At 35.2% G+C, this 21,477-nt stretch overlaps 1 protein-coding gene across 2 annotated transcripts in view; it reads left to right on the top strand.

The window, feature by feature from the left end:
* cdh22 (cadherin 22) overlaps positions 1–21,477 on the top strand; it is a 161,409-nt gene that overhangs the window by 71,614 nt on the left and 68,318 nt on the right. For both annotated transcript variants that reach the window (XM_005805248.2, XM_023325751.1), the window contains one exon: positions 6,010–7,118. In XM_005805248.2, coding sequence (XP_005805305.1) covers positions 6,888–7,118 — 231 coding nt within the window. In that variant the 5' untranslated portion in view covers positions 6,010–6,887. The remainder of the gene's footprint in view (positions 1–6,009; positions 7,119–21,477) is intronic.

Genomic DNA, 21,477 nt, shown 5'->3' with positions numbered 1-21,477 from the left:
TGTAATCTAAAGTTTTTGTAAAAACAAAATAACCATGTACCTTGCATCCATCTAACTCATATTTACATGTGAGAATGTATTTTTATACAACTTCCCTAAGTACTTTGAAGAACTGCGTCTTTCACATTTTGGTTCTACAAGAGATTTGCGAACAGGTGAAGAGAGATAGATTTTTGTACGTGGATCTTAGCAAAACTAAATAGTGAGGTTTCTGAACCAAAAATCAAGTCTTGCTTAAGATTCTTAGTTGGATTTAGATGTGGATCTTAATTAGGCTATTGTAAGATATTGTAGCTCTGGCTGTCTGTTAGGTTTTATTTTCTCGCTAATGATGGCTTCAACAGACATTCTTCCAGGATTTTCACAACATCTTTAGAAATGTAAAATCTATGGACACTTTTGCAAAGTATTTTAAGCAAACCTATTTAAGCAAACTTTGCTTTTATATGCTATTTTTTTTTACTTTATAATCAATAACTTTTGATAAAGAAGGCAATTTATTTTCATAGAAATTAATAAATTCAAAGTGGCACAATTACATAGTCTACTGTAATGGAACAGCAGAGGTTTATATAGGCAAGAATGAGTTAGTTATATTCTCCTAATGCTGTATGTTCCTGGAGGCACTGAGGAATAAACAGTATGCTTTTATTTCTTTGAAGTTATCTCTCCATATTTCTACCAGAGTTAATTGGGAACTTAAAAAAGCACTTTGGATCAGTATGTCAAGCTTGGAAGTTTAGATGAGTTTTCTTTATTACTTTTTTCAGTGAGTGTCATTCATTATGCCAGAAGGGAGTCATTTCTTTTTCTCTGACTAAATGCATATGGATCTTAAACCTTAATTTGAACTTATGTACATCAATTGACTCCAATGACGCATCTAGTTGAAATTGCATTTTTTTAGAGCTGTCTATTCTGACTTGTCATTAATTGCAAAGACATGGGTGCAGAATTTTTTGACCTGAAAAATATGATAAACTTAAACGTTTAGCATTATTTTTTTAACACCTCTCCAAAATAGAACTATGCTAAAGATCCTCAATATACCACACAAGTTTAGACAGCAAAAAAAAATGTAAATAGTTGTCACAAATTTACATTTAAAGTATGTCATATTTGTACATGTCATTTCAGTATAATTTCCCAAATGATTAAAGATCTCGCCAAATGATAATAGAATCTACTTGATATGCACTATTTATTTTATTGGCTTTTACTTTGTTTCTGTACATTCAAACTGTATTCCACAATGTTGGGGGCACCCTGCTGAGAGTTAGTGGTAAGGAAACATGCTCCTCATTAGCTACCCATTGTTTCTGAGAAAATGATGGAGGAGCAGGACACTGGTGGAATAGTTTTCTAACCCGAGGGTTTTTCACTTCTTTTGCTGGAGGCAATACAGCAGGTAGATGCCCTGTGATCGAATGTCCCCTGTTCAACAAACAATCACAGTGTTGACAGAAAGCAATTGTGAGTCATGAAACTTCCAAATGTGAGAACTTACTTTTTCTTACCATCACAGCCAATGTTGCTGAGCTCAATTCAGTGTAGAATTATAATAATTTATCTTGTCTACAAGAAGACCACAAGGATTTGCTGATATCGTGGACAGGTGAAAGTACCGAATTGTAAAATGGAAGATGGACACCAACCTTGCTTAGCTGGCCGAGAAGTTGAAGAGTTAAAGTCTTTCCTTATCCTACATCTCCAGAATAAGAATACTGTGCAGTTCTTGATCAGATTGCAGTAAATATTCCATGTGTTAAATATTGAATAATAAACTTTCAGATTGGAAGAAAGGCTTGATGATGATCTTTTACAACAGCCAAATTCCTCTTCTTAATGGAAGTCACTTGTGGTGGTGAGAAGGGCCTGTTATTTTCTCAGGGCGCTCTGAACATTGCACAGTTGTTGTGACACAGTTCAAAAAGAAGGATTTATTTCATGTTTTCAGTTTTATTATTCAGATTTTTACATAATCTAAACACAACTGCAGGGTAATACACTAAATGTAGATATGCCATTGAGACTTCAATGTTGTTTAAACAGTAAACGTTATAGGAAAGTAATTTTAGTTCACAAGAGTTTTTGTTGAACGTTACCATAATTTCTACAAAATATAAATTGGATCAAAATCCACCTACATGTTAACATATTTTGAACAGCTATTGGTGAATGACAAATGGAAGTGAGGTGAGTAATCTTTTAGTATAAGATTAAACTCAAAAAGCGTGTGTTGAATATTAAAGGAGAATCTAAGAGCTTTTCAAATCAATTTCTGTTCAATGTCCATTTCCCTTTTAAATCTTGCATTAGAAGCTTTTTCCCCAAAGATCATGGGTGCAAAAGCAAAGGATGGAAAATCTTTAGGATTATGGTTGTCCTGCATCAGATTATCAGGAAATCCTCCACAGGGTGAAGCTTTCCACCCTGTTGTACTTTGTCTAATCTCTAAGTTATAATCTTAAAATCCTTAACACAGAATTTTTAAACAAGGCCCGTTTACATGTGAAATATCCTAGGCTTGCAATGTATTAGATCTTACAATCCAGTGTTTTTACAAGACTGATAAATTCACAAAGTTTATTTTATTAAAATACCTAAATGGCTAATAGATGGTTTACTTTCTATAGCCCTGTCAGAATCTGTTGAAATATCAGTTGTAATCTACTTATTTTTATTTTACCTGCAAAATACAGCAAACATCTTTGTGTAATCCTTTTGTTAATTTTAAAATTCCTACTGAAACAACGGTTCTGTCACTGTAATTTAAATTCTTGTTGTAGGATACAAGCATTACACACAACTCTAAGAGTAACAACTGTGCTGCAGTGAAGAGTTAAGACGTCTGAGCTGCTTAGGTTTCTTCTGAATTGTTTGCTCTGGAGACTGGACAGCCTTAGAGCAGTTAGTTTCCAATACCACGGACATTGCCTTGACCAACAGTCTGAGAAGGAATTATTTCCGGAAGCTCCAAGCTTACTAGCAGGGCAGAGGGAGAGTGAGATTAGAAGTGCCTACAGAAATACAATAGGTTAAACCACCTGCAGGCCGGAGGAACCTTTCTTCAGCCTGTGTTGCAATATTCCTTTCTTTGGATTGTAAGACCTCAGACATTTTAAATGTTATTATTTCTTCTCCTTTTTTGTCATTAGACTTTTGTCTTTGAACCTTTCAGAGACTATTAATCCCAGTTTCACACAACAGTGTGTTTCATTTTCTTGTTTCTCACAAAACTATTCTTTTTTGTGTTTTTTTGTTCTTGTTTTTACTTTGTCTTTCACCTTTAGATGCCTATCTTTTGAATAATGGGTCTGTAATGAGTCAACTTTACATTTGTGTCTATAGTCTGTGCATGTTTAACATCAATAAAGTATATCACATCCTTTTGTTCCCTCCTGTGTTTGTCTGAAGTATTAGGGAGATGTAGCCTCAATGGATGGAATTAATTGATTAATACTTTTATCCAATTAGTGTTCTCTCATCCATTTAATCAGCTGGTTGAGGTCAAAGCTGCAGTCAGATTAAAGACAGACAGACGCTTTTGGTTCTGTGTGTGATGAAAACTGACCTCTTGGTTTGTCTTTGCAATTCTCCCAGCAGGGATCTCCTGCTCAACCCTTCATCTTAGAATTAAAATTCAAACTGTTGAATATAACATTCATCAAAACACTGCTTACCCTAGAAAATCATAAACTCACCAAGACTTGTTAGGTTTGGGGATTTAGGAACACTGAAGTAAGAGGAAAACTGAAAAAATAAGTTATATGTTTTTATGATTCTGATACAGTAAAAAAATAAGTTAAGTTTAAGTGAACCAAAATTAAGGTGCATAGCAATAATTTAAAATATTATAGAACAGTGACCTAACTAAAAAAGTAAAACTCATATTTTATATAAATCTGTTACACATTAAATTATGTATAGTAAATGGTTATTTTTGTTAATTTGAATGATTATGACTTCCAGCTAAATTTAAAACAGAAAACTCATTTTGGTTTGATTTTATTTATCTTTTCTTGTTTTAAAATACAAATGTGCCCACATTAAAATTAATATGCAAGATTTGACTGTTGTGTTATTGACAATCAGGGACTAACTACACAAGAAGGACTGGTCACGCAAACTAATTGCTAGAGAAAGTTGCATAAAGTGCAATATAACAGTATAAAGGAAAGCTTAATGATGGGGAGAAAATGCGGTAGAAATATCTCCACAAGCAACAGGAATAAATTCAGCCTTGAAGGTTTTGTAAATCAATCCCATTCACATGTTATTCGGAATGATTTGCAAAAAGTAAAGTCATCATGTAACCTGCTGGGGTGAAATGTTGGGGCTTTGTCGGATTCTTCATCTGATCCGTGACTTGAGATGCACAGGAGGGGAGGGTGTCAGAACACCATAAAGGCAGAAAAGGGAAAATGTTGGAAGTGGCTAAGGAGGAAGGATAGGAATTGTGGGGTAAATAAGACTTATGACATCAGCAGGGGATGCCATTGCACTAGCAAATGTACTGGGATTAATCAATTGATCAGTCAATCAATCAAATTTATTTGTATTGCACATTTCAGCAAAGTGCTTTTTATCGTAAAATGGAGCCAAGCATTAAAGGTCCGTAACATTAAGGACTGTTCGTCCCCAGCTGATTACCCCTTTATGCCCATAGAGCAGTTCAGGAGTGCGCACATGCAAAAAGGCACTGGTGCAGTTGCATCAGGCAGCAAAGTCTAGCCGGTAGGCCACAAACCTTTATTTTATAAGTTTGGGAGATTGACAAATCACAAACTGTAACTGCACTCAGTGCCTCAATACATCTAAGACATAATATAGTATGTGTATATACTATGCTTTTTGTTAAGCCAGTTTGAACCAAGGAAAATATAAGTTTTTGATATGGGTATACTAGAAATGAAAAGTATTCTCATCAAATAAAAAAAAAGTAAATTTTTGATTCAATTTGGAAATCAAGATCCCGGGGTCTGGAGGGAGAGTGTAGAGAAAACCAAATCCAATTAACAAGTTTATGTAGATTCTAATTTAATTTTCTAAAATGTCTTGGCACATGCACAAACTGCCAATAATCTCTGCAATTGGTTTTTAGACTATGATTTTACTGTACATGATTGAACAGCAAACCTGCCTGACCTGAAAACCACAGAAACCAAATAAGGCATTGCTAAGAGCAATATGAATGACACCAGCAACCTGGGCTTCCTTCGCACATCAGCAGTGCCACAGGCTCCTCATATTCATGTTGGTTTTTCTGTAAAAAATTATGCCTAAAAAGGCATGAAAATAAATGTCTAAATCAAGGACTGTCAGCTCCAGGCCTCGAGGGCTGGTGTCCTGCAGGTTTTAGATGTGACTGTGCTTCAACACACCTGGGTCAAATAATCAGGTCACTAGCAGGACTCTGGAGACCTGAGGAGGTAATTTAACCATCTGATTGAGGTGTGTTGAACCAGGGACACATCTAAAGCCGCAGGGTTATATCCCTCAACGCTTGGATTTGTGGAACCCTAGTCTAGATTGGCCAGTATCTTAGCAGTCAGAGTGCTGTATGTGCACTTCACACTCACAAGATGTGAAAGGCAGTTTTTACCAAGAAGAGAACTGTAGAATGCTTATTGTTTGTTTCATAATTGGTGAATTATGAAACAACATCATGTTTTTATGATGTAAAGCCCTTTGAAGTGCCTTGTTGCAGAAATGTGCTATACAAATAAACTTGACTTGATTTGACTAGAAAATTAGGCAGTGATATTTACTGGTCAGTGGCAATAATATGATTGAAGATTGATTGATGTAGTATTTTATTTTTAATATACAAATGTCAATAAATAAAATTTATGCAATATGTATGCTCTTAAAACTGCATTTTGACAATATATTGAACAAGTTTCCTTCACATTTGTCAAATGTATTGATTTTTCAGCATGCTCAGATTCAGTCTAGGCTGTAGCAAATGATCCAGGTCAACATCTTTTTGTCTTTTCTGTTTTACAGATTCCTTTCCTGGCTTTGGATTACTGATAGAGCTGTCATAATGGACAAAATAATTACACAGGACCTTTAAAGGATGAGCTCTTCAAACCAGTGGATTGCTCTGAAGGTCAAAGCCATCCAAGATCAAATGTAATCACCAACAGTAAAATCAGCTGGCCTTTTCACAGTTCAAGACTTCTGCTTCTGCCAGTAAAAAACAGTTAGAACTATTCAAGGGACTGAACTGTAAAAAAAAGATTTCCTTTTCAGAATAAATTTAATCTGGGAATTTTTCCAGGACTCTAAACTACCAGTGTGGTATTGAATCCCCTCACGGTGCCGACTGGATGTGAAATGGCTACAAGTGCTGTTGGAGGCAGGAGAGTGAAGAATGGATGGAAAACATCAATGTTGTTCTTCAGCAACATGCTTTTCAATGCCCCTACAACCTTTTTCTCCCATAATTTTGCAACTGATTAGTGAGCAAGTCTTGTCAAATCTGTTATTTCTGACACCATCAAATCTTTTAAAGGTATTCCTTAATCCATTCGTTTCACTGCTACAGATTCTATTTTAAAAAAATACAAGAATCTCAGTGAGAGGGCAGGGGAGGTAGTCTGAAGAATCAAATTGACTGGCCATGTGACGATACAAACATGCTCTCACCGGGCGGTACAAACCCAATATGCTCCACGACCTGCCCTTGTATTCAGCAGATAACTTCAGATTGATTTGTGATCCCATGGATTAACTTTCAAGTTCTTTCAACAAGACATTTTGATTTTGCCCTGGTGGACTTGTTTTTTGTACATAACTACGAGTGAAAAATCTTTTGTGTCTGCATCTTTGATTTTACATGTAGACACTGGCCAATTTCTTTTTTTCTTTTTCCCAACAACATGGTTCCCCTTTGGACAGCAGGACCGTGGACACTATTGGCAGCACTGGGTCTTTTGAGCTGCTGTTGTTTTAAGTGGTCTGAGGCCTCAAGGACTAGTGGCACAAACTCAGGAGGGAGTGAACAACAAGAAGAACCCTCATCGCTTGAAAGAGTAAAGAGAGGATGGGTGTGGAACCAGTTTTTTGTGGTGGAGGAGTACACGGGCACAGAGCCACTATATGTAGGAAAGGTAAGACATTAATTTCACTTGACATAAATGTCTCATGAAATTAATACGCCAGGCTTAGGGTTAGTTATGCTGAATAAGTGTGCCTTAGGACCTAGTTAACATTAAATTAAAAATAGGAATATTTCTGCATGTTCATGTTGTCTGGGTGAGTAAACTATTAGCAAGAGGTTTTCTGTGTCACAAAATATAATGAGCACTCAATTTACGTTTCTTTATACAATTCAAAATACAAAGTATTATTATTTAATTCAATTTGAAATACACCTCTTAAGAAGTTCAGCATTTTTATAAGACAAAACAAGATATTTTTGAATCAGGCTGGATACAGATGATTTGTTTTGTTTTTGTTTGTTTTTCCTAAGTAAGAGCAGTTGATGAATTCTTGATCATTTTGACAAATCCCAATAACGTTCCCTGTATAATTCATAAAAATTGATTAAATCTCTTCCAGGAATTGTAGTTTTTCATGGTATTAAATCCAAAATGAATCACATTACTTTTTACATACAAAGATTCCGGCCAGAACCTTGTATTTGTGCGTGTCTGGTACATCCATAAATATAATGCACAAACCAGTGTTGCAGTGATGGTAGCTGTTTCTTTGTAATCAAGGGTTGATTTTTTGCTTCACAAAACGATGGGACGCTGGAAAAGACTATTGTTGTGTGAATGTTGTGCAAAAAACAGCTGGCCTATCATCGAAACTATTTGGTGATATTGGTCAATTATCACCAATAAAGTATAATCATTCATTCAGTAATTCATCATTCATTCATATTCTTGCCTAAAATGCCACCTTAATGCAAGACGTGTTACAGCAAGCACAGACATCCCAGATACCAATGTCAGTGTTCACGATCCACATTTCTAAACAAGTTACATGAATGACCAGGGGTTCATATAACACTTTAAAGCTGAATTGACGTAATAGCACTTTTCACCAGTCTGATGGTTGACTACCTTAAATAACATAAAATAAATAAGAATTATCTTAGGCTGCTGTCCACCCGTGCCCAACCCTGGCTACTTGGAAGACGATGTAATGGAATATGTACTGTATATATGTTGTTTTTTTTTAGTCTCAACTTTATTCTTTTATCTCTCTGGTAATAAACCAATCCTTTTAGATGAAACAGTTACGATTGTAGGATAAAAAGCACAACTTCTTATGTCAAAGTCTGTGATATTACAGTTTCAAACCAGCTCATTGACAAAAAAGTTAACATTTTTCTGCACAGAACTGAACTGCTGTTTTACAAATAAACAGAGTTAAATTTCTTGTTTAAAAGTAAAAATTCGTATTTTCAAAGCATGTCTCTCTAGTGTGTAGCATGTAGTATAAGACAGTGCTGCCATGTTACCAACACTGAGTTGCCTGCTTTTGCTGCTTACATCAGGGCAGGGGTGTCAAACTCTAGTCCTCAAGGGCCGGTGTCCTCCAACTTTTAGATGTGCCTCTGCTGCACCACACCTGAATAGAATAATTAGATCATTAGCAAGGCTCTGGAGAACTGATCTACACAAGGAGGAGGTAATTAAGCCATTTCATTCCAGTGTTTTGTACCTGTGGCACATCTAAAAGCTGTAGGACAGCGGCCCTCGAGGACTGGAGTTTGACACCTGTGCATCAAGGTAAAGTAAAAATAAACACAGATTCAGCATTTGTAACAACACACACATACATATTCCTTGTAATTAGTTGAACTTGAATATTTCTGTTCACCATACTGTTGGATGCTGATACACAGTAGGGGAACATAATATATTAGGTTTTAAAATCAACATCATCTCAGAGTTAATGTCTGAGAAAGATGCTGATTGTTGAATCTAAGATGCACTTGAATTCAACAGTACTAACAACATTTAAGTAAACTTGAGAAAGCCAACTCTTGTGGATATAAAATCACAAATGTAGACTGAACATTCTAAATAATTCATTCACTTTCCAGCTGTAGACCTGAAAATCTAAACTTACACTCTCAGGATTATGCACTCTGGATGATGCAGTTAAGTCTGATGAGCATGCAATCTACAGTAGGTACAAGGAAATAAATTCACCAACTAGAAAGCTGTTGCAAATGTATTTTTTCACTAGTCTCTTGTAAAAGTTTGAAAACTGTTAGATCAATACTGAGGCAACTGTTATCACTGTGCTTTAGCAAAAAGTTTTTTACTACTTATGGTGTCAGTTTGATTCTCCAAGTTCTTGCTTATCTAACATCTAAAGTGCGTAATTGCTCTATAGTGAGCAATCCCAGTAAATAGGAATAGTTATTTGACAACAACTTCCCCTTCAAGTGTTTTGATAAATCACATTGTTTTAGGCTCACTAATGGTGAAGAGGACATGCTGCCCCATAAACAGTTTGCCCATTCATCACAAAGCTCACCTTGTTCAAGAAGTTTAAATTCAACTAGGGAAAAAAATCCATTTACCAGACCTACTTGTTGTGAAATTAAGGCATTGTTCACATTTTATTCGGATTTTTTCATAAAAAAAAGTCTTGTTCTCTGATCTCCTTGCTGTTAAAAAGTTTAGCTCTTGTTTAACTCCTCATACCTCACATGAAAAGCTTTTCAAAGATGACCTGCTTGAGCAGTCTGTTATGAAACTGCATCTTAATCTGTTTTTCACATTCTTCAAAGAACATTTTGCTTTTCAAGGTTTCAAACTACTCCACAGCTATTTGAAGTCAGGTGTTCCCAAAGTAAATGGTAACAAGACATAACAGGGCTCTAGACTTGTTGCACTAGCACACCTATATTTTATTACTTAGGTGCACCAGCAAAAAAATTAGTTGTTCCCAAATTTTCAACCACATCACACCTAACATTGCCATTCAACAGGTTTATTATTTATTTATCGTTGTTTATAAAGACAACATTGACTTGTAAGTGACTAATTTACAGTCTGGTTAACATTAAGTTCATTTGAAGTGGAATTTTACAAGACAGGTAAAATTCAGAAAAAAAAAAAGTTTTAACTCCTTTAGTGAGCTGAAATTGTAACCTAAAAACAAATTATCATAAAATTATTAAATGGATAAATTAAAGAAAGAATGACTGAGTAGACTTTAATCATTTCCTGTATTTTTACTCAAATGTGTGGGTGCACTAGTCGCATTTCCAACAAAATTGGTCGCACTCTAGTGGCCTGTTTATGAAATCATAAAAGAAATCTTGAACCACTTTTGAACTAAACTGTAGCATGATGAACAAAATAAACCATTTTTTCAAATGACTTTAATATTAGGTTTTTAAGAAGTGTATAACTATTAGGGCCTCCTATATAAAATGCAGTAAGTACCTTTATCTCAAAAAGAGTTCTGGTGCTTCAAGAAGCTGAATTCCTCTTAAGTTCCAATAAGTAAAACAAGTTTTACATTTTTAAAACACATGTTTATAATCTACCACATTTCAGTCATTTGACTATAGCAATGTTTTCTATTACTTCTACATTTGTTATTTTCCTCTAAGCTTATATATATATATATATATATATATATATATATATATATATATATATATATATATATATATATATATATATATATATATATATTTTTTTTTTTTTTTTTTTTTTTGTAATTCTCATAGTTTTATAAGTCCATTCATAATTGTGCTGAGAGCTGACAAAAAGAATTACTGGGTAACCCTTTCCTGAAGGTATTTCTTAATAAATTAGTCTTCCACAGTTATGACAATTCCAGGAATATGCTTTTCCTGAGCAAAATGTCAAATATATTTGTGATCACTAAATGGTACTTTTGGAATGAAAGTAAAATCATTGATTAAATTATTTTCAATCAGTTTAGTTTGATGTCTACTGTACATTTGGGGATATTTTGCCTTCTTTTTGCCTTCTCCCCATTCACATCCAATTTATCTGCTGCTTCTCAAATGAATCTCATGAGCTGATGAGACTGGACAGTGTGTGCGATTCAATTGCTTTATACAGGACGTGATGTGAAAAGAAGAAACATTAGGGTAGACAGAATGAGACTCAGCGATGAGTCACACACACATCAATCATGTGATCCCCTTGTTCCTAATGATTTAGACATGGCAGTTGACCAGCTAATATTACATCTGCATATATTGATCTCTCCATTCTTACAAATGAATGGGGATGTTCGCTGCAGCATGCAGGGCACGGTGTTACAAAAATAATTATCCTTTGGTCATTACTTGTCTGCTGTTGTGATCTCTGATGTGTTCCTGCTGGCTAGACCAACAACATGGCCAACAGGCAGCACTGACAGAACAGAAGTGAGTGATACATAAGCAGAAGAATGTAGGAAGAGGAAAGACTGCGGATGCGAGACAGAAAGGCTTGAGCCTCATGCACATACTTGTGATTCACTACAGACTTGTGTGCCAAGGAAGGCAATGATGCAAAACTGCTTATGGCATCTTATGGGACTGTCACAGCAGGAGAATAGAGCTGATTTTATTAGTAAGATTATTATCGCACTTCATGTAACTGGAGCAGTGGCCACTGCCTTCACTGTTAATGGTCTGTATGAGTGTTAAGGTGATCGTGTGCAAATCACACTCATTCATAGACAGACATACACACGCATTCACTGGCTCTCAGATTTTTTAAACACAATTTAAATATTTAATAATGTTAAGCAGTGTGTTTTTGTGTATTTCTGCATTTCTCTTTAACCACACAATGTTTTCCCATGGAATTGTGCAGCCAAAATCTATTTTAACCAGTAGTTGATGCAATAAAAAAAGTCAATAGATTTTACATGGTAATATAACACTGGGAGGGAAAAAAAGATACCCACAATGACGTGCACTTTTCAAGATCTACTGGATTAAAGACTGAACCAAAAAGCCTTAAAGATGCAAAAATAACTTGTTGAACTACACCAAAAATATTTCCATAAATAGTTTGTTTCAGTTTGTGAATTTTAGTCATGCAACATTTGATCATTTAAGTTGTTTGCCGCTTTGGGTAATTTTGTTTCTATTTTTAGGTCTTTTTGGAATTTCTGTACACCATTAGACAAATATAATAAACATAATTCAGAGGACCACTTGTGTTCAGGGTAGGAATGCCCAAATAAGAATTTTCTGACCCCTCTACCAAGCCAAGTCACTTTGTGTGGGCATCTACATATACTTAGCACTAGTCTGAATCTTAAATAAAGTGAATATTATTGAACAATTCTAATTGTAAGATGCATCTTTCAGATTTCAATTTTTTTTTTGTTGCTTTATTGCCATTGTTAAATGTTTAAGATAAACAAGCACATTTTATGAGGTTGAAATTACCCAAGTAAATACTATATATATATATATATATATATATATATATATATGTGTGTGTAATTGATCATTTTACTTAATAATGGAAAAAAGTAAAACCAACTTCATCTTATATGAAAAAGTGCCTCCCTTGTTTGATAGTAGCTACGCTACAAATCATTCATCACATTACCAATACCATATCGACTTTAGAAGAAATGCTATTTTTCTGGGATGCTGTTATTTTTACCCATGGTGTAGCAAGATGCACAGCTTCCCCTTTTGTTGTTATTTCACAGGTTTTGTTGTTGTAGCATTCCAATATTTACAAAATTTTTGACAAGTTTCCTTCTCATTGTTTAGTCATGATGACACCGTTGAGCTAAAGCCATGGAAGCCTGCAAAACTTTAGATTATGTTCTTTGTTCTTCTTAGTTCCCCTGGATGAGTCATTTGTGTGCTCTTGGAGTAATTTTGGAAAGACCGGACGCCCCTAAGAAGACTCAGCCCTGTTATGTTTTCTCCTTTCATGTATAATGGCACTCACTGATGCTTTAGAAATAACTTTGGATTTTGTTGTTTCTTAGATTCTGACGTGACGTGTTGATTTTTCAGATCTTTGGGACTACTTCATGTTGCTCCTGCATAATCCATTTAAGCAATTTCTTGTTTATATAGGAGGGGTGTAATAAGGCATTGATCTATATTGACATACTGATCTAATAATTAATTATCCAATTTCATTTATGGAAAATGTTAATATTAATGCATATTATGAAGTTTAACCTATGTCTTTATTTGTGTAATTTTGACATGTTTTTTTGAGTGCTCCATGCCTGTAAGAGCTTAAAAAGAAAATGGTCAAATACTATTTTAGTTGTTTCTTGTGAGTTGATATAAATTCAAGTGATTGTGTTAGAGAGGTATATGTTGTTACATTTTGTTGATTGCAAATTTGTGAATTACATTGAAGTAAAATCACTAAGTATCATACTTTGTGATATTGGCAAACATTGTATGATCATCCAAACAAATCAATGTTGTTATAAAGTAGGTGATTTACACCTCTGCACAGGTCCAACCAAAGCCAGATCTGGATGTTTCTAGGGAAATGGTCCCAGTAGTTTGCAACACTCCGACATAGGTTACCTAAGTTAAAAAACATTTCTCTAGGGTTCTGACAACATGTCACCGAAAACAGACAGAGCTTTGTCTCTAGTTCGTGAAGCTATCTGACTGTTCAGATATAGACACAATGTTCAAAGATCCAATGTTTTGCTCCTCCTCACTGCTTTTACACTGATTGCTTTTAGTCACCAGTATGTTTGCTCTCTGTTTTAATATAATTTGTTGATGATGGGTTCATAGCATATTTTAATGTGGTTCCAATTCCTGGTTTGAAATTTCCAGTTATAGGTTTGAAATTATGCAGCTCCAGCTCTTTGGTAAACTTTGGTTGGTTTTACATTTGCTAAAAAAATTAATTTGACATTGTCGGTTAATCAAGTGTGGACAAAAATAATGGAAAAAGTTGTTTCTCTGCTTCATAAATTTAGCTCTTATCAGTGAATGTCATAAAATTTGAAAACAGCTGGATTATTCACACCTCTCTTCCCTCACAGAGGGCTGTCTGGGGAAACTGAACATAGTACAAAGAGCAGGTCACGTGACACAGACAGACCAGAGGATGCAGCAGCATTTCTCCGCTTGATGTGAAAATGTGGGTAAAAAATGTCTAGATTGTAAGAAGAAAATCCAAATTCATTTGGTCAACAAAATATTCTGCATAGTGAAAACATGGCTTTGCCTGCTATGCACAAAAAATATGTTGTGATTGCCAAAGTTTAGCCTTGCAAAATGCAAAATCAGCATGCCTTGCTCTGAATGAATGACTCTTTTGCTCACAATAGTTGGGTCACATCAAAGACCCAAATGACAATTGTTTAGAAAATTGCACTACTGTATTTCGGATCAGACTGCGGAATCCTAATGCAATCTTTTTAAGAATCAATAGTGCAGTATGATTTAAACTATGAAAAACAGTTGATCAGGTATGACAGTTTTTAACTGTCATTTTTAATAATAAAAAAATAAAAATAACTAAGTGGTTGTTACAATACAATTTTCATGTATGTAATAGGTTGAACAAAGCTGTTACATATATTTGTTTGCAGATAGAGGTGCTGGAGACCATAGATAATCTTAAATAGTCAACCCATTCCACTTCTCTTGTGGCTTTTTCTTCTATTTTGATAAACGTTGTGAAAGATTAAACTATTCTTTGCCTGTATCTGTGCAAGATGGGCAGAATATGATAGACCCATATTTTCTTTTATGTTCCTGCAACAAAAAGGAGCATAGTTCAAGCTTTTTGTACACAGTTTCAAAAGGCCTTTATATCCTTCCAGCACTCTGATGTTGATGCATGTATCTGGCATGGATTTCCTTATTTTGTCTAAGCAGGAACAGACTAAGACAGCCTCTGCAATCAATGTTCAAGTTTCCTTTGTGTTCCATTTTCAATATCTGAGCCTGCTGAAACAGATGGAATCATATCTTATACTGACTGAAAATTCTACTTATTTCTGAATAATAAAAGCCTGATTTATGGAGTATAACTTTTATGGCTCTGATTTTGGCTACAGTCCTATTTTTGCTGGTGTATAAAATGACAGAGTGTCTTAAATTTCTCACAGCCACATGTAATAAAAATAAAGAGTATGTGAAAAGAGAAAAATGAGACTCTTAAGTGTTCAACATTTAATTGGTATTGTATAATGTTTTAGAATAATAATTATATAAAATTTCAATCAGAAGCACCTTTCATAGCATTCAAGGTCATTTTACAAAGAATGTAAAAACAACAAAAATGCTTAAGTCACCTAAATAGATTCTGGTGTATCAGGTTGGCCTAGGCAACTAATTATGTCGTAAAAAGAGAGAATTGAGTCCATTTTCAACTATTTAAAGGGGGTTTAAGGGGTTGGTTGTTATGTAAGATCTTATGTTTAATCTTTTTGCATCATGTTATAATTCAAGAAAACCAAGTCTCTCTTCTGTCAAACTATATTTCAACAAATTCCACCATATAAAATACAATTATGTTTGTGTTTGGACTCCTTTGTAAGAATAGATTTAAAAATAAGTGATAAGATAAATAATTTAAATCAATCTCTCCTTACTGTCCTCTGAATTATTAACATGCATATTTTATTAATTGATGAAGCATAGTGAGGAGTAATGATGAATCTCAAAAATCTATTTTCACCTGTTTAGCAGGAGAGGGGCTGTCGGAGGTTAGCCCAGTGGAATTAGATATGGTAGCCGCATCAGTCAAGTCAGTTGGTGGACCTGGGGGTTTCTGAGGCTTGCTAGGCGCTTGATCAGATTTGAAGTGGAGTTTTTTGTTGAAGATACGTTTTCTTCCCACACAAACATACAATGGACACTAATGTTTTTGTCTCTGAGTCACACAAATTTCAGTACTTCCAAGCATTAAATGCTGCATAGTCCTGCTGCATTCTCCCACACTCCATGTTATCTGTTGTTGATCTAAACTCCTGTCTGTTACCACTGAAGTTGTACGCCTATATTGTGTGATTGTCATGAGATGCTCACAAGGTAAGAGGAATTTAATTACTTTTTTGCAATAATAATCCCTTTCTTCACTCATTACTTTAAAAAATGTAATTGGATTAAAGTAAGGCATTACTTCTTTGTGCACATCACTGAATATACATATGATCAGTTCAGGTGGGAGGCCCTCATATTAAAAATTAAAAATTTAATATAATATGACTCAAATTGGAATAATAATCATCCACTTGTTTTTAACTTTGGATTCACATGTCAAATATCTGGTTTTCTTGTTTCTGTTATTTCCAAACTATGTGTCACATTCTGAACTGGAAATACATAATTTTGATTATGTTTACATCACTGCAATAGAGTATTCACATGTTTTCTTCATAAGGCTTCTAACAAAATCCTCATTGTTTTCACACGTGACTCCAATCTTGATGTAACTCAGCTTTTGGTTTATTTCAGATGGCACTTCAAGATTTCTTTTTTCTTTTTTACTGATTTGGGGAGCTCTTCACTGACAGGTGCTAGTTTATTTCAGAGGATTTCTGCACCTATTTGTCCCTGGCAGATCCCTGAGGTCATGTGATCAGGGCTTGCTGATGGTGCTCCATTCCAAGTTGAAAACAGAAGAAGAAAGATCATTTCTAGTGAGCCCAGACTCTGAAACTCTCATTTTCTGTGCATGAGATCAGAGTGGACTTTAGGGGTTATTTTAAAAGTAAGCAAAAACATATTTTTAAAACAACTTCTTATTTGTTCTTGTTTTTTATGCATTGTTGTCTTTTAGGCTTCAATTAATTTATTGTAAAGCACTTCTTTATCTTGAATGGTACTATGGAAATAAAGCTTTGCTTACGTATGTACCCACTTGACAATATTTTTAAATCAGATTGTGGACTGGACTGAATCAACTTTGAGCTTGAGTCCATCAGAGTAACACAGAGACACAAGGAACACACAAACACACTCATCCCTAAGGAAAATTTAGAGAGAGACCAATAAACCTAAATGCACTTGAAAACAACTTCAAAAATGGATAACCTGAGAAACAACTGAGGATTATTTTATTGGTTTGAAAGGAAAAAAACATTACCTATTTGTTTCACTCATTTCAAACACAGTGTTGCTTTGTCATGTCCCTGGTTTCCATCTCTAGACCTACTTTTTTCAGTTTCCCTATGATTTTCAGTTTCCCTAGTCTTCCAGCAATTCATTTACATTTTTTCAACTGTCTTCATTTTCTTTCCTTCCCACCGCTGTGGCAGTCATTTATTCACTACTCTCATCTTGAGCTTTGTCTCTGTCTCATGTTGTATGTACTTTTCCTTTTCATAGCTGTCTTCTACTAGGCCCATCTCTGATACAGTCACCTTGTTAACACTTTAAAGCTGTTAAGATCAGAGAGCTTGACAAGCTGCGGTGAAATGTGGCAGACCTGCTACTGATTACACAGACTTAAATATAAGACAGCCAATTTGCTCCCAATTTAAAACCCTCAATAAACTAAAGATTCAGTACCTTCCCTTTGCAAATGTAAACCCCAGCTCCACAAATGCATTGCTAGTCTACTTTACTCGATTTGGCAGTAGAATTTTATTGTAATCTAATGTTTTTGTCCTAACAAAAAAGCATCAACTTCTGCAAGCAAAAAAAAAATGCTGAGACTAGAAATCCTCAGCATTTTCAGTCTCAGTTTTTATGACCCAAAAGTGATCATGTTAGGCTATCAACAACCTTGGTCACCCCTGAGTGACTTAGAGCCTTTCACATGATTGCTTGGTTGGTTACACATGGTTTAATTTATTTTAACACTGCCAATAAACTTAACTGGGGGTCATAATTTTTGACCCCCTCAAAAAATATTTATTGTATCAGTATAAATAGAATAGAATAGAATAGAATTACTTTATTCATCCCAGCAGGGAAATTATTTCGCAGTTACAGCAGCATAGAGACAAGACACGCAACAACCACCACTGAGTAGCAATTGTAGACAAAATAAAAATAAAATATAACATGCTGTCAATATAAAAAGCAACTTAGAGCAGTCCTTGCAAAGATTCAAAAAATGCAGATACAGTATGTATATGTAAATATATGTACAGCAAGTGTGCCACAGTGCAGTTGTGCAAAATTGGACTGATTAGTGCAGAACAGAATAAAGAATCAAATGATATTAATAAGTTGAAGTTACATAATTTTTTTAGAGAGCAAAAACTGACAGCAAAAAGGGCTTCCAGGACAACATTTGTTGGGACAAAGCTGACACTTAACTTACACTACTCTTTGAATAGCAGGTTCAGTAGTGCATGTTAAGTGTTGACCAGTATCTTTAGATACTAGTGCAACTTTCTTATTTGCATAATAAGCTCTGGAGTGATAAAAAGTGAACCCCAGCTGTGAGGCAGCCCTCTTATTCTGCTCAGTCTTTTTTTGACACACTGATTTTCATACTGTTATCTCAGTGGATTTCCCACTGGGAAGTTTTATTACATTTATATTTTAGTGACAGGTCAAAAAACTTTAAATGAGTCTGTGTAGATTCCTGTAAACAGCCCTATTTACCATTTTCTAATTTTGACTGTTCCAAGTGGCCTCCTGATATCTGCATCCCTTTATCTCTTTTTAATAGTTTGTTGGTTATTTTTTACTCAGCTCTAATTAAAAAAGGTTGTAAAAGCACCTCATCCAACATTATGCCAGAAATTAGTTTAGCATTTCCTACCGCTCAGAAGCTTATATGTCCCCAAATAACTATACATCTGCAGATGACAGCTGGACTCCAGGATGCTTGTTGTTTATGTTGTAAATTGTGAGCTAAGGCCCACTGCAGTGATTTGGTGTGATGGACAATGCTCTAAGATACACAACCATTCAGTTTTGCAAACTGATCTTTTTGTTCGGTGGCTATGAAGGTTGATACCTGTAATTTTCTGGAGTGTTGCAGGTGACAGCAGGGGATGTAATGTTAAACATTTTGGAGAAACAAAATGACACAATCACTACAATGGTACCTATTGGCTTCAAATGACTGTGTTCACTAAATCCTAAACGTTATTGCAAGTTTAACACCAACGACAATGGGTCTTATAAAGAGCTCACCATCTGCTCATTTATTTGTGGCGACTCCAGTATCTCCAAGCATATGCTTTAAATTCACTGAGGAAAGACGAATTAGGTGGATTACATTGGTATTGTAACAAGATAGAGTAGCCTTCCCACCTTGGGAGTATTCTTTTCACTATGGTTGGTGCAATTTTGTAGAATCACACAAATCTATTCTGTGCAGGACACTCAAGCGCCGACTTAATCTGGACCTGTAGCCCTTTGTTTCAGATAAGTCCGGTGGCCCTACACACATTTGCTGAAGACAGGCAGGCTAGAGAGGAAGAAAGAGTGTCTCTTGTTAGTCACAGTGTTTGAGTGGAAATGTGGGATCCTAATAAGATGGAAGAAACGGTTAGATCAAGTTAGGGTGGGAGGTCTGTGTTGCTGAAGTGAGTGAATCAGAATACAACAGCATCCTAAACCGACTCTGTTGGAAAACAAAGCTTAAGTGCTTCTTTCAAGGATTCAAGCAGTATAATCACACTTCTCTCTGTGTTCTATTCAACCTGCACTACATGAATGTGGGTTAAAGCATTTTGTAGAATCAGTGAAGAGTTTACTAGGCACCCTTTTTACCTTCAAATGTTGAATATATTTGACATTTGAAGCAAAATTGCTTAAGAAGGAAATGGCCAGGTTAATCTGAAGCTAAAACACAAAATATGTCATTTGATTTATTGATGGTTAGTGAGGGAAAAACATTTTAACTTTATGTAAAGTATTGGAAATAAACATAAGTTTACACTTGTGCTTTGATAGGCATAAGGAAAGGTTGATATATATATATATTTTTCTGTTTAATTATTTATGTCATATTTGCACCCCAGGTTATGTTTTTGCAGTGCAAGGGACTTGCACTCTCATTCTGACCTTTGGTACTCAAAGTACACTTTAGCTAAGTTAACTTAGTTTTTTTTTCAGTCTACCAGCTTGAATCACACCAAGGAGGATACACTGACAGAAAGACGGGTATAGAAAGCCTGAGGGTGGAAATTAATCCAGGAGAAAGGAAAACCCACAATGTTTTTACTTGTGTGGGGGGGTTTGTGAATGAGCAAGCACAGTAGGTCGTGTGTATGTGTGACTTGGAGCACATATGTATGTGTAGGTAGAATGATGTTTCCATAGTTCTAGTGTTCTAGTACTTGTGCAAGTGGATCAACATTTAATGAGAACATATCCCAAATGCACACACATTTCCACACAATCTAATTTAGAAAAACAAAGGCTGAGTAAGAGTGAGTGTCTGGAAGAAAAAGAAACCCTGCGATGAAGGAGTAAGCTCACTTTTATTGGATATTTCTGAGTCTGGACCAATGAAACTTTTTTATTATCCTAACTGAAATATTGATACCTCAAAGTACCCAGCAGTATATTTTTCCCTGACTGTTCTTGTATTTTTCTTCCAGATGATTCACAATGGTGAGAGAGGGCAAAAACAGACAGACAAAAGAATGTGGGAGAAAATGGATGAGGGAGGCAATATCAGGGTATAGGCATGCGTTATTTTTGCAGTTTTACGACAAATACTAAATGAAAATCCCTGCAAGGGTATTAGAGGTCTGTGTTTAATTAAGTTTTTATAAAATATTAACCAGGAGGACAGGGCAATTTCCCTTCTCCCAAGGTTTCCTCAGCGGATTGAACTATAGTTACATTGCAAAGACAGCTTTGAATTATGATTACAGATAGAAGGTGAATGAGAGTGAGAAAAAAGCATGTCCAAAGTGCCCACTAAAGAGCCAAAGGGGATGTTGGGATGAGGGACTGATGCTCCTCTTACCACTATTGGAATGTCTTGAAATCACAAGGAGGAACAACTCTGATTTATTGGAAGTCAGTTAGGTTGACTTTTCAGCCCTAGCACCTCTGTCTCTTCCTTTTACAATCTTTGAACAGACTTTGATTTCCTAATATGAGAGTCACATCCTGTGAAGGGTGTATTGTATAAGAGAGGTGTAAATTTGAATTAAAATAGAGTCTTCATCAGGTACTATGATGACAGTTTGTAAAAAGAAGGGGAAACAGACCTAAATATACAGTTCCATTTAGAGAAAAAGATAAGGGAATTGATGAAAGACCTACTGCATTCTAATTTCCTTTAGCCTCATTTGATGACTAAATGTAATTTGTTTGACAAACAATCTAACAGTCTGCCTGGTGTTTGCAACCAGACAGGCCACAAGCTAATCAAAAAAGCTCCTTGCAAAAATATTTTAGCAGTTGTAAATGTAAACTTTACAGCAACTATTCCTCAAAGGAAAAATAAACTTTAATCTCAATTCTTGCTGATTTATCTGTACAAATACGATGTTAATATATGGAAGAGTTTAGCACATTTTAAAAACAGATCCAGTTGGAAATATAAAGTTGACCAAACCTTGCAGTAGCTGTACCAAAATTTAAGT

This window comes from Xiphophorus maculatus, chromosome 20 (assembly GCF_002775205.1).
Source record: "Xiphophorus maculatus strain JP 163 A chromosome 20, X_maculatus-5.0-male, whole genome shotgun sequence".
Classification (NCBI taxonomy): Eukaryota; Metazoa; Chordata; class Actinopteri; order Cyprinodontiformes; family Poeciliidae; genus Xiphophorus; species Xiphophorus maculatus.
The sequence above is the reverse complement of the archived record's forward strand: the minus strand, read 5'-3'. Positions and strand labels throughout refer to the sequence as shown.